The following is a 13,332-nucleotide window of genomic DNA, read 5'->3' as shown; positions in this document are numbered from 1 at the left end:
GTCATCATCTGAGTATGTGTTTTGATCTTCCATGGGACTAAAACAATTTTATATGGTCTTTCTTTTTTTCCATTGTTTATTCATTTCCTCAGGCACAGACTAATTTACAGCACTTCCAAGGTTTGAATTTTTGGGGGGACACCCCACTGGGACCTTTATTCCTCCAAGATTTTATGCTCTCTTGCCTGTGCTTTGATATGTAGATGGCCACAGGTACTCCTCACTACCCTGGAGCTGTTATCTTAGTATGGAAGTCCAAACTTCAACATGGATCTGAGTGTGGGGAAACAGTAGAGTCCTTCCCCAGGGAGTGCAGAGAAATTTCTGCAGTCTCCCTGGACCCTCTTACCATATGTGGGCTGTGCTCTGGGGGTGGAGGCTGGTTTCCCCTGATTCTTGCCACAGGTTCTGCCGCTGGTGCTCCCCACTCCATATTCATTCTGTCATACCAAAGTTCTCTTACCACCCCTTCAAGTTGTTCCTAGTGATCCCTGGACTGAGCTGCACTGCAGCCATGGCTTTTTTCCAACTCCCAGTCCTGGTAAAACACACCTTTCCCATGGAACTTCTAGGTTATCTTGGACTAGGAAAATGTATCACTAATTCTTTAGTGGGTTCCTCCCCTCTAAATTTTGACTAGGGTCATAATTTGACAGCTTTTGGAGTTTTGGAGGGAATTAGTTTTCAGGAAATACTGCCTTCACACTGCCATCTTGGCTCCACTGTGAATAAGCTTTTAATGAAATAGAGTACTTTAAAGCATTCTAGGTGTAAAAAAACCCAGCTGATTAAAAAATCGGACTTTCAAATACAAGACTCAGGGGAAGGATAAAAAGGTGAACAGGAAAGGGAAACATAAGTGACTTAATAAGGTTAAATTGTTTACATTGCTACTAGTAAGATGCTTGTACCTTATAAAATCTTTCTCATCATTAAGGCAGTTACAAGGAGAATTTATAGATAGAGGGAACAGAAACAAGTTGAAAATAATGGAATGATGTTTTAAAAGTAAAATTAAGTGGTGAGAAAGAAAAATGCACTGGGAAAACTGAAAAGGGAGAGGTAGAATGCATTAAATTATATCATATAAGAGAGACAAGAAATAGTTTTTGAATGGAGAGGGAGATGGGGGTGATTATGGCAGAGAATGCTTTAACCTTACTTTGAATGGTTTAAAAAAGGAATAACATTAATTTTCAATTGGTATAGATATCTATCTTATCTTTCAGGAAATTAAGAGGCAATAGACATTAGAGAAGGGGAAGGGATGCTTAAAGAAGAGAGGACAGATTGAGGGAGGTGGTAGAAGCAAAACACTTTTTGCTTTGAAGATTTGAAGAAGAAAGAATAAATGGAAGAATTAGGATGAAAGAAAATACAGTTTGCAATCATAATTGCATAAAATTGTAGGAAGTTTCTTTAATAAAAACCTCTTCTATCAAATATATGGAAAAATAAGTCAAATTTATGAAAATAAAAACCATTCCTCAGTTCATAAAATGATCCAAATATCTGCACAATAAGTTTTCAAATGAAATAATCAAAGTTATCTATAGCCATATAAAATATTCTAAATCATTATTGATAGGAGAAATACAACTAAAATAGTTCTGATGTACTACCTCACACCTTTTAGACTGACTAAAGGGCAAGAAAGAAAAATGACAAATGTTGGAGAAGATTTTATAATATTGAGAGGCTAATGCAATGTTAGTAGAGCTGTGAACGATATTCAAACATTATGAATAGACAGTTTTCAAATGAAGAAATTAAAACTATAAGCAATCATATGAAAAAATGCTCCAAATATTATTGATTAGAGATATGCAAATTAAAAAAAACAATGAGATTGTCAGATTGGCCAAGATGAGAAAAGGGGGAAAAGATTAATGTTGGAGAGGTTGTGGGATAATTGGGATATTAATTAATTTTTGGTAGAATTGTGAACTGATCTAATCAATCTGGAGAGTAATATGAAACTATGCCCAAAGAGGCATAGAATGTACATTCCCTTTGACCCAGGAATTCTAATTGTAGGCCTATATACAGAAGAAATCATATAAAATGGGAAAAGTCCCACATGTTCCAAAATATTCATAGCAGTTCTTTTTGTAGTCACAAAGAATTGACAATTGAGGGAATGCCCATCAATTGAGGAATGGCTAAACAAGTTTTGGTATATTAATACTATAGAATACTGTTGTTCAATGAGAAACCACAAATGGTCAGAGTCTAGAGAAAAATGGAATGACTAATAGGATCTGATGCTGAGCAAAGGGAACAGAACCAACAGAACAATATATACATTAACAATAACATTGTGAGATGATCAACCCATTTATCTCTTTTATGTATCTCTTTGCCTCAATCTTAATTCCTCATATAGAAAATTTCTAATCCATAAGCATGTTTATCACAAATATGTATGTACAATGTTAACCTGACTGCTTGTGAGTGGGGTGGGAAGAGAGAGGGGAAGGAAATTTTATAACTTAAAAATCCCAATGTGCATATGGATGAATGTTGAAAAACTTGTATTTGTAAAATATATGTATTTGTAACTTGTATTTGTAAAAATGAAATATTTCTAAAAAGTATGCCAATGGGAAAATATTCTGGTACTTTCTAGTACTGCCCTATTGACTATGAGCCCTGCACTTCTAAAATGATAGATTTTGTTTCAAACAGCAACTGTAAAAATATGATAATTATTCATGGTAATTATGAAAACTTAATGGCAAGCAAAACCCATTCATTTCCCCTTTTAAAAGGTACTTTTTAGAATGATTTATGGGGATCTAATGCTGAGCAAAGAGAGTAGAACTAAGAAAACAATGTATACATCAACAACAACATTGTGTGATGAATATTCATGATGGACACAGCTCCTATCAACAGTCCAGAGAGCTAGGACAACTGTATTAGACTGGCTATGGACTATATCATTCCCATTCAGAGGAACAAAATAAAACAAAACACACACACACACACACACACACACACACACAGAGAGACAAAACCAACCCTTCAGAATCTGATGAACACTTTACAAAAATTACATCTTATGTATCTCTTTCCCTTAATCCTAATTTCTCATACCAAAAATTATTAGTCTGTAAACATATTTATCAAAAATATGTATGTATATACTAATCTTACTGTTTGCTGCTGAGAGGAGGGGAGGGAGTGTGGAAGAAACTTTTGTAATTTAAAAATATAAATATTCATATGGATGAAAATAAATTAATTTTAAAAAGTTGCTTTTCTAAAATACCTTTGGAATCAGAGTTGAAGATAGACTAAAGGGATGGAGTAATTTTCAGTCAATTGTGTCTAGGTAAGCTACACCTGATGTTAGTTATACTGCAGTAAGTACTTCAGAGCTGAAAACCTTCCAGACTTACATATTTTCTTAAATCAGTACTTTTTTTGGTCTATTTACTTGCCAACCTAAACATCTGGCTGGTGGGCGCTGATCCAATAGAGCCAAAGTTTCCTTTAAAATGTCTTGAAGAAATACCTTTGGCTTATTTTCCCCTGATTAAATTCCAGTCTAGCAATAGGGATTGAAGGCACAATTAACTCTTATCCAGTTCCTGCTAAAGCGATCAAGGAAAAATTATGGGAACAGGAACTGAGTATGAACTGTTAAATTCTGTCTATCTTTGCTAAGCATCCTTCACCATAAGATATACAAGTCATGTATCTACAAGGAAAGCATGTAGTTATTATTCTTTGTTGTAAAACTTGATTTTGCTTTCCCTGACTGGGATGGAAAATTGAGGATGCATTTCCCCAATATGGCATTGATGGTAGAGCTATTATATTTATACATTTTCTCCTCCTTAAAATATTATTATTATTCCCATTTTATAGGTAAGAAGCACGCTTGATAAGTTAAATGACTCGACCAGGGATAGTCACTGGTTCTAATAAATGTTTTGAACTGGATTTGTTCTTATCTTCCTCATTCCTAATCTAGTTCATTATCCACAGGGTCAGCTAGATACATTGTCTCATATATATTTGCAAGTCCTCTAAACTGTCACCTTTGTTACTCAGAGTCAATACAACTGATGAGGTTGAGAAGGGATTAGTCAGTGAAAGTGGTTCTAATTGTTTCCAGTCCACAAAGACCCCTCATACCTGATCTATCAGCTCACAATTTAATATAACCACCAGAAAATCGCTCATAGGAAGGCCAAGCTAATGTAATAAACTTCATTTTTTTCCTGTTTGTTTTATTTCCCCCTCTTTTTTACTTGGTATAGGATATCCTATCTGGAGAAATTATATCCATCAATAAAAGTCAAATTCAAAAATATACTGTAGAGAGCCTTCCTCAATCCCTCCAAACAGATGAGACTTTAGCCTCCTCTGAACCCTCATGGTTCTTTGTTTCTCTTTTTTACTCAGTATCTATTAGACCCTTATTCCAGACTACTTCCAACTCAAATTAGTGGTCTGAAGTCCCAGATGATTTTTGAGAACTTCTATCAGTATTCTGTGGATAAATCTTAAAGGACTGAGGTTTCTAATACTATCATCCATGAACCACAATCTTATAATACTTTTCATTTAGACAATCTGACTTAATGAGCATTTAACAAAGGATATTTATTAAGGTGATATAATAAGAAGAGTGTTAACAAAAAAAGAAAAAAAAAACCTTCCCAAACTGAAAGTATACTCCTCAGTTACACAGAAAAAAATCTCTAGGGAGAATGGGTTCAAACTTAAAGAATTTATGTGGCTAAAATGTAAAGTCATAGCTTTATACTAGTATAAGTCCTTATCTTTCTTCACCTAGTACTTATAAAATTTGCTTTTAGTGAATCTCTGCTAGCTAATGAAAGTCAGTGCCCTTTTAGACACTTAAAGTTGCCTTTCTTTTTGTCCAAAATACTTTCAATCTCATAGCCATTGTTTCTAGTTTTGGTGGCCTTAACAATCCTTTGACTTTTGAAATTAATAAAATCATCTCCTGACCAATAGAAATGTAAGAGGAGAGAAAAACAATCATCCCACCTCCCTCTCCTCAGTATAATAAAATAATAAAAGTCTCAAACATCACTAAACTATTCTGTTTCTGATTGCTGAAGGATTAATTAATAGTATTAGATTGAATTAAATTACCAATACCTATGTTTACAGTCTTAGTCTAATTGCATTCAGTGATGAAAATAATGTTATTGAGACAGCTGGGTAGAAGGATATTGGATAAATAGCTGGACCCAAAATTAGAAAGATCTAAATTAAAATTTGCAATTTTACAAACAGTGTGGCTTTGGGCAAGAAATCTAACTACTAGGTACCTTGGTTTCTTCATCTATGAAATGTAAATAATAATAGCACATGACTCCCAGGGTTGATGTGAGGATCAAATAAGGTAATTTTTATAAAAGTGCTTCACAAACATTAAAGTGATTCAGAATTGCTAGCTATCATCATCATCATCATCATCATCACCATCTCTCAAATTGAATGAGGATTTGTTCACACCTAGTTTATAATTTTGGTTGATTAAATCAATGACACCTGATTTTCTTTTTATTTAATTGGAGTGTAATGACCTTGCTTGTCTATAAATTTTCCATATAGTCCTTAAAAGATTGTGCACTTTTTGTGGAAAAGAACTCTTCTGCATACTTGTATCTCTCTGAACCTTTAGCACATTGCCACAGATGGATGTGATTTACACAAATTTGTTTAATTGAATTTTATTTCTATTCTCACTGCTACAACCCCTTTTTAATTTATTTTCATCCACATGCACATGTTTATTTTTAAGTTACAAAATTTCCTTCCACCAACCCACTCCTTCTCACCACCCTCCCCCTCAGTGGTGAAAAATCAGGTTAGCATTATGCAAACATATTTTTGATAAACATGTTTACAGGTAAGTTATTTTCAGTATGCGGAATTAGGATTAAGGGACTGAGATGCATAAGAGATAACTTTTGTGAAGTTTTCATCAGATTCTGAAGGGTTGGTTTCCTCTGTGTGTCTGTGTGAGTGTGTGTGTGTGTGTGTGTGTGTGTGTGTGTGTGCGTGCGCACGTTTGTGTTGTTTTGTTTGTTTTCTTCCTGTGGATGGGATAACATTGTCCAAAGCTGGTCTAATATGGTAGTCCTAACTCTCTGACATGCTGAGAGGAGCTGCTTTCATCAAGATTGTTCATCTCACAATGTTGTTGTTAATGTGTACATTGTTTTCTTCATTCTGCTCCCTTCACTCTGCATCAGATGCTGTAAGTCATTCCATGTTTCTCTAGAGTCTAGTCATTTATGGTTTTAAATAGAACAATAATATTCCATAGTATTCATGTACCATAACTTGCTTAAACATGCCCAAATTGATGGGCATCTCTTCAATTTCCAATTCTTTGCCACTACAAAAAGAAGAACTGCTATGAAGATCATGAAACATGTAGAACTTCCCTTTTTTAAATAATTTCTTCTGGATATAGACTGAGAATTGGAATTGCTGGGTCAAAGAGAATGAATATTTTTTTTTGCTCTATTGGCATAGTTCTATATTGCTCTCCAGAAAGGGTGTCCCAATCCTCCCACAATCACTCCAACATTGATCATTTCCCCTTTTTCTCATCTAGGTCAGTTTGGCAGGTGTGAATTGATACATTCTTGTTGCTTGAATTTGTATTTCTCTAATCAATAATGATGTGGAGCTTCTTATAGATTATATATAGTTTTAATTTTACCATTTTAAAATTGTCTATTCATATCCTTTGATCATTTATCAAGTGGAGAAATGACTTGTAACCTTATAAATTTGATGCAATTCTCTATATATTTTAGAAATGACATGTTTATCAGAACTCTTAGTTGTGAAGACTATTTCCCAGCTATCTGCTTTTCTTCTAATTTTGGCAGAATTGATTTTATTAATGCAAAACATTTTTAATTTAATATAGTCAAAATCATTCATTTTGCTATTTATAATGTACTTTAATTCTTGTTTGTCATAAATTTATAATATATATGTAAATATATATATATTTGATAGAGTATTTCTTGGTCTATTAATTTATCTATGGTGTAGCTCTTTATGTCTAAATCCTATATGCATTTTGACCTTATTTTGGTATAGGGTGTGAGATGTGGATCTATGCCTAGTTTTCCTAACAATTTTTGTCAAATAGTGAGTTCTTATCCCAGAAGCTGATGTCTGAGTTTGTCAAATAGTAGTTTGCTGTAGTCATTTACTGAAGTTTCTCTTTTTTAATTTATTTTTATTAAAGATATTATTTGAGTTTTACAATCTTCCCCCATCTTGCTTCGCTCCTTCCCCCCCCCACAGAAACCACTCTGTCAGTCTTTACTTTGTTTCCATGATGCACCTTGATTCAAATTGGGTGTGATGAGAGAGAAATCATATCCTTAAAGAGAAGAGAAGTCTAAGAGGGAACAAGATCAGACAAGAAGATATCTGGTTTTTTTCTAAATTAAAGGGAATAGTCCTTGCACTTTGTTCAAACTCCACAGCTCCTTATCTGGATACAGATGGTACTCTCCTTTGCAGACAGCCCAAAATTGTTCCCGATTGTTGTACTGATGGAATGAGCAAGTCCTTCAAGTTTGATCATCACTCCCATGTTGCTGTTAGGCTGTACAGTGTTTTTCTGGTTCTGCTCATCTCACTCGGATCAGTTTATGCAAATCCCCCCAGGTTTCCGTGAAATCCCATCCCTCCTGCTTTCTAATAGAACAATAGTGTTCCATGACATACATATACCACAGTTTGCTAAGCCATTCCCCAATTGAAGGGCATTTACTGGATTTCCAGTTCATTGCCACCACAAACAGGGCTGCTATAAATATTTTTGTACAAGTAATGTTTTTACCCTTTTTCCTCATCTCTTCAGGGTATAGACCCAGTAGTGGTATTGCTGGGTCAAAGGGTGTGCACATTTTTGTTGCCCTTTGGGCATAGTTCCAAATAACTCTCCAGAAGGGTTGGATGAGTTGACAGCTCCACCAACAGTATAATAGTGTCCCAGATTTCCCACATCCCTTCCAACAATGATCATTATCCTTCCTGGTCATACTGGCCAATCTGAGAGGTGTGAGGTGGTACTTCAGAGAAGCTTTAATTTGCATTTCTCTAATAATTAATGATTTATTGCATTTTTTTATATGGCTATGGATTACTTTGATCTCCTCATCTGTAAATTGCCTTTACAAATCCTTTGACCATTTGTCAATTGGGGAATGGCTTTTTGTTTTAAAAATATGACTCAGTTCTCTGTATATTTTAGAAATGAGTCCTTTGTCAGAAGCATTAGTTGTAAAGATTGTTTCCCAATTTACTACATTTCTTTTGATCTTGGTTGCATTGGTTTCATCTGTGAAAAAGCTTTTTATATAATGTAATTGAAATCATCTAATTGGTTTTTGGTGATGTTCTCCATCTCTTCCTTAGTCATAAATTGTGCCCCTTTCCATAGATCTGACAGGTAAACTAGTCCTTGATCTTCTAATTTAATTACAGTATTGTTTTTTATGTCTATGTCCTGTAACCATTTGGATCTTATCTTGGTAAAGAGTTTGAGGTGTTGGTCTAATCTAAGTTTCTTCCATATTAACTTCCAATTATCCCAGCAATTTTCATCAAAGAGAGAGTTTTTATCCCAATGGCCAGACTCTTTGGGTTTATCAAACAGCAGATTACTCTAATCATCTCCTGCTTTTATGCTTAATCTATTCCACTGGTCCACCACTCTATTTCTTAGCCAATACCAAACAGTTTTGAGGACTGATACTTTATAATATAATTTTAGATTGGGTACGGCTAAGCCACCTTCTTTTGCACATTTTTTCATTAAGCTCCTGGCAATTCTTGACTTTTTATTTCTCCATATGTATTTACTTACAATTTTTTCTAACTCATTAAAGTAATTTTTGGCATTTTGATTGGTAGGGCACTAAACAGATAGTTTAGTTTTGGAAGAATTGTCATTTTTATTATATTAGCTCTACCTATTCATGAGTAGTTGACATTTGCCCAGTTATTTAAATCTAATTTAATTTGTGTGAGAAGTGTTTTATAATTGTTTTCAAAAAGATTCTGAGTCTGTCTTGGCAAATAGACTCCCAAGTATTTTACACTGTCTGAGGTTACTTTGAATGGAATTTCTCTTTCTAGCTCTTCCTGCTGTTTCTTGCTAGTCATATATAGGAAAGTTGAGGATTTATGGGGGTTTATTTTATAACCTGCAACTTTGCTGAAATTTCTAATTGTTTCCAGTAGTTTTTTAGATGATTTCTTGGGATTCTCTAGGTAGACCATCATGTCATCTGCAGAGTGAGAATTTTGTCTCTTCATTCCCAATTGTAATTCCTTCAGTTTCTTTTTCTTCTTCAATTGCTGATGCTAACATTTCTAATAAAATTTTGAATAGTAGTGGTGATAATGGACACCCTTGTTTCACCCTTGATCTTATTGGGAATGCCTCTAGACTTTCCCCATTGAATATAATGATTCTTGATGGCTTCAGATAGATACTGCTAATTATTTTAAGGAACAGTCCATTTATTTCTACACTCTCTAGTGTTTTGAATAGGAATGGATACTGTATTTTGTCCAAAGCTTTTTCAGCATCTATTGATATGATCATATGATTTCTGATAGGTTTGTTGTTGATATAATTGAGTATACTAACAGTTTTCCTAATATTGAACCAACCCTGCCTTCCTGGAATAAATCCTACTTGATCATAATGTATTATCCTAGTGATGACTTGTTGTAATCATTTTGCTAAGATTTTATTTAGCATTTTTGCATCTATATTCATCAGGGAAATAGGTCTATCATTTTCTTTCTCTGTTTTAACTCTTCCTGGTTTAGGTAACAGTACCAATATTGGTTTCATAGAAAGAGTTAGGCAGAGTTCCATCTTTCCCTATTTTTCTAATGAGTTTTCTATAGGATTGGAACCAATTGTTCCTTAAATGTTTGGTAGAACTCACTTGTGAATCCATCAGGCCCTAGAGATTTTTTTAGAGAGTTCAATAATGGCTTGTTGAATTTCTTTTTCTGAGATAGTGTTGTTCAGGTATGTAATCTCCTCTTCATTTAACCTGGGCAACTTATATTTTTGTAAATATTCATCCATTTCACTTAGATTATCAAATTTATTGGCATTGAGTTGGACAAAATAATTCTGAATTATTACTTTAATTTCCTCTTCTTTGGTGGTGTGTTTACCTTTTTCATTTATGATACTAGCAATTTTGTTTTCTTCTTTCTTTTTTTTAATCAACTTGACCAGAGGTTTATCAATTATATTATTTTTTTCATAACACCAACTTTTGGGTTTATTTATTAATTCAATAGTTTTTTATTTTGCTTTCATTTTTATTAATTTCTCCTTTAATTTAGAATTTCTAATTTGGTATTTAATTGGGAATTTTCATTTGTTCTTTCTCTAATTTTTTTTATTTGCGTGTTTAGTTCATTGATTTCCTCTTACTCCAATTTATTCATATAAGCATTTAGAGCTATAATATATCCCCTGAGATTCACTTTGAATGAATCCCATAGGTTTTGGTATGTTGTTTCATTATTATCATTATCTAGGATAAAATGGTTAATTCTTTCTATAATTTGTTTTTTGGTCCACTCATTTTTTAAAATGAGGTTATTCAGTTTTCAATTTGTTCTGGGTCTATATCTCCTTGGCCCAGTATTGCATATGACTTTTATTGCATTGTGATCTGAGAAAGAAGTATTTACTATTTCTGCCTTTCTGCAGTTGATCATTAGGTTTTTATGTCCTAGTACATGGTCAATTTTTGTATAAGTTCCATGTACTTCAGATCTATTTACCTCCCTAATTTCTTTCTTGTTTGTTTTATGGTTCAAATTATCTAGATCTGATAGCGGGAGGTTGAGGTCTCCCACTAGTAGAGTTCTGCTATCTATGTCTTCCTGTAGTTATTTCAGCTTCTCCTCTAAAAATTTGGGTACTTTCCCACTGGGTGCATATATATTCAATATTGAAATTACTTTAATTGTCTATGGTACCTTTTAGGAGGATAAAATTTCCTTCCTTATCTCTTTTAAAGCTATCTATTTTTTCTGTTGCTTTGTCTGAGATAAGGATTGCTACCCCTGCTTTTTTACTTCAGCTGAAGCAAAATATATTTTGCTCCAACCTTTTACCTTTACTCTATATGTATCTCTCTGCTTCAAATGAGTTTCTTGTAAGCAGCATATTGTAGGATTCTGGTTTTTAATCCACTCTGCTATTTGCTAACATTTTAAGGGAGAGTTCATCCCATTCACATTCACGGTTATGATTACTAAATCTTTATTGCCCTCCATGCTATCTTCCTTCTGTTTGCATTTTGCCCCCTTCCCCCCCTTTTAGCCATATTCCCCCATTTTTTGTTTCTCAATACCACCCCCTTCAGTGTGTTTGCCCTCCTATATCACACCCTCCCCTTTCTTTCCCCTTTCCCTTTTTCCCTTCCCTTCCTTTTGTTATTTCCCCTTATTTCCTCCACTCCCCTTCCCTTTCTCTGTCCCCCCTCCCCTTTTCCCATTTTAATACTTGAAAGGTTAGATATTTTATATGTTAACTGAGTATGTGTAGGTTGACTTTAAGCCAAGTCTGATGAGAAGAAGATTCAGGTGTTTCTCCTCTGCTCCCTTCTTCCCCACTATTACCATGGGTTTTTTGTACCTCTTAGTGTAATGACATTTTTCCGATTCAATCCCCTCCCTCCTCCCGTCTCTTTCCTATCCCCCTTTTTAGGGAGGTAGTGTTTTTTTTAGGTCATTCTTTCTATGTCATAGAAAATTCTGAGTGTCTGTCCCTTCTAGTTCAGTATATTCTATCAAATAGAGTCAATATTCCTGAGAGTTATTAGAGTCTTTCTCCCAAGTGGAGTTAAAGCCAGTTACATCCCATTAGATAGTAGTCTCATGGATAGGTCATGAATGTCCATCATTTCTGTCTAGGTGTGTTCTCTCTCTGTTAGAGTTACATTTCCCAAGATTTATGAGATTCTTCCCCACTCCCCCACCCCCGCATGCTGGGATATAGCCAGGTTCAACTTACTGGATTGCATTTTTTTTTTTACCTTTTCATGTGTTTCTTGAACCTCCTGTTTGATATCCAAATTTTCTGTTTAGCTCTGGTCTTTTCATCAGAATTTTTTAGAATTCTTCCATTTCATTAAATGTCCATCTTTTTCCCTGGAAGAGAAGGCTCAGCTTGGAGGGAAAGTAGATTCTTGATTGCATTCCAAGCTCCCGTGCTCTTCAAAATATCTTGTTCCAGGCCCTTCGATCCCTTAAAGTTGATGCAGCCAGGTCCTGTGTGATCCTTACTGTGGCTCCTTGATATTTCAATTGTATCTTTCTGGCTGTTTGTAGCCTTTTCTCTTTTATCTGATAGTTCTGTAGTTTGGACACGACATTCCTTGGTGTTTTCATTTTAGGATCTTTTTCTGGTGGGGATCGATGTACTCTTTCAATAACTAATTTGCCCTCCAATTCCATGATATCAGGGCAGTTTTCCATCACCAGATCCTGTAAAATTAAGTCTGGGTTTGCTTCTTCTTCACCACCACAGGCTTCTGGCTCCGCAGAATGGCACTGGCCCATCAAAGAGCGGCCATGCGGAGATCTTTGTGGTATTTATTCTTGTAGATGATATGTCGGACACTGCTGAGGGTAGCCCGAGTGTTTTTGTTGATCCTGGTCCTCACATAGGAAGTGGCAGGCTTCCTCTGACCTGCCCTGTGCTTCAGCACCACCATGATGCCCTTGCCATCGGTGGCTGGCTCGATGCCCACCGTCTTCTGGTGGATCAGGCCATTGTAGCAGAACGAGTTCCGGGCCTTGAGGTTGTTGGGCTCAGTGCTGTAGGTCTGCTTGTTGTGCTTGATGAGGAAGCTGGAGCTGTTCTGCATGACCATCCACTGCAGGTGGAAGGACATGGCGGTGGGGGGGCATGCTCTCGCGGTGGCTCCCAGAGATGGAAAAAAGTCAATTCTACTTTTGAAAGAGCTTTCCATTTGACCAATTGAGGTTTTGAGAGAATTAATTTCTTTTTGCATTTGCTCATTTGAGGATCTGAGAGAATTATTCTCATTTTGTAATTGTCCAATTGATGATCTGAGAGCATTATTCTCCTTTTGTGTTTGTCCAATTGTACTTTCTAAGGTTTTGTTTTCTTGTTACAAGTTATTAATTGTCTCTCCCAAATTTTTAAGGTCCTTCCTTATTTCTTCAAGGAAGTCTTTCTGTCATGGAGACCAGATTGTATTCTCCTCAAAGCTTCCAGGTCTCTCTGAGTTGGGG

The 13,332-nt window shown here is 35.2% G+C and overlaps 1 protein-coding gene across 1 annotated transcript; it reads right to left on the bottom strand.

The window, feature by feature from the left end:
• Window positions 1–12,632: 12,632 nt before the first annotated feature.
• LOC141494737 (large ribosomal subunit protein eL28-like) lies at window positions 12,633–12,968 on the bottom strand. Its single transcript, XM_074195943.1, has one exon. The coding sequence runs from the start codon at window positions 12,966–12,968 to the stop codon at window positions 12,633–12,635; it is 336 nt and encodes a 111-aa protein (XP_074052044.1).
• Window positions 12,969–13,332: the final 364 nt, after the last annotated feature.

Source organism: Macrotis lagotis, chromosome 8 (genome assembly GCF_037893015.1).
Source record: "Macrotis lagotis isolate mMagLag1 chromosome 8, bilby.v1.9.chrom.fasta, whole genome shotgun sequence".
In the NCBI taxonomy this organism is placed as follows: Eukaryota; Metazoa; Chordata; class Mammalia; order Peramelemorphia; family Peramelidae; genus Macrotis; species Macrotis lagotis.
Note: the sequence above shows the minus strand (reverse complement) of the source record. Positions and strands in the feature narration are given on the sequence as shown.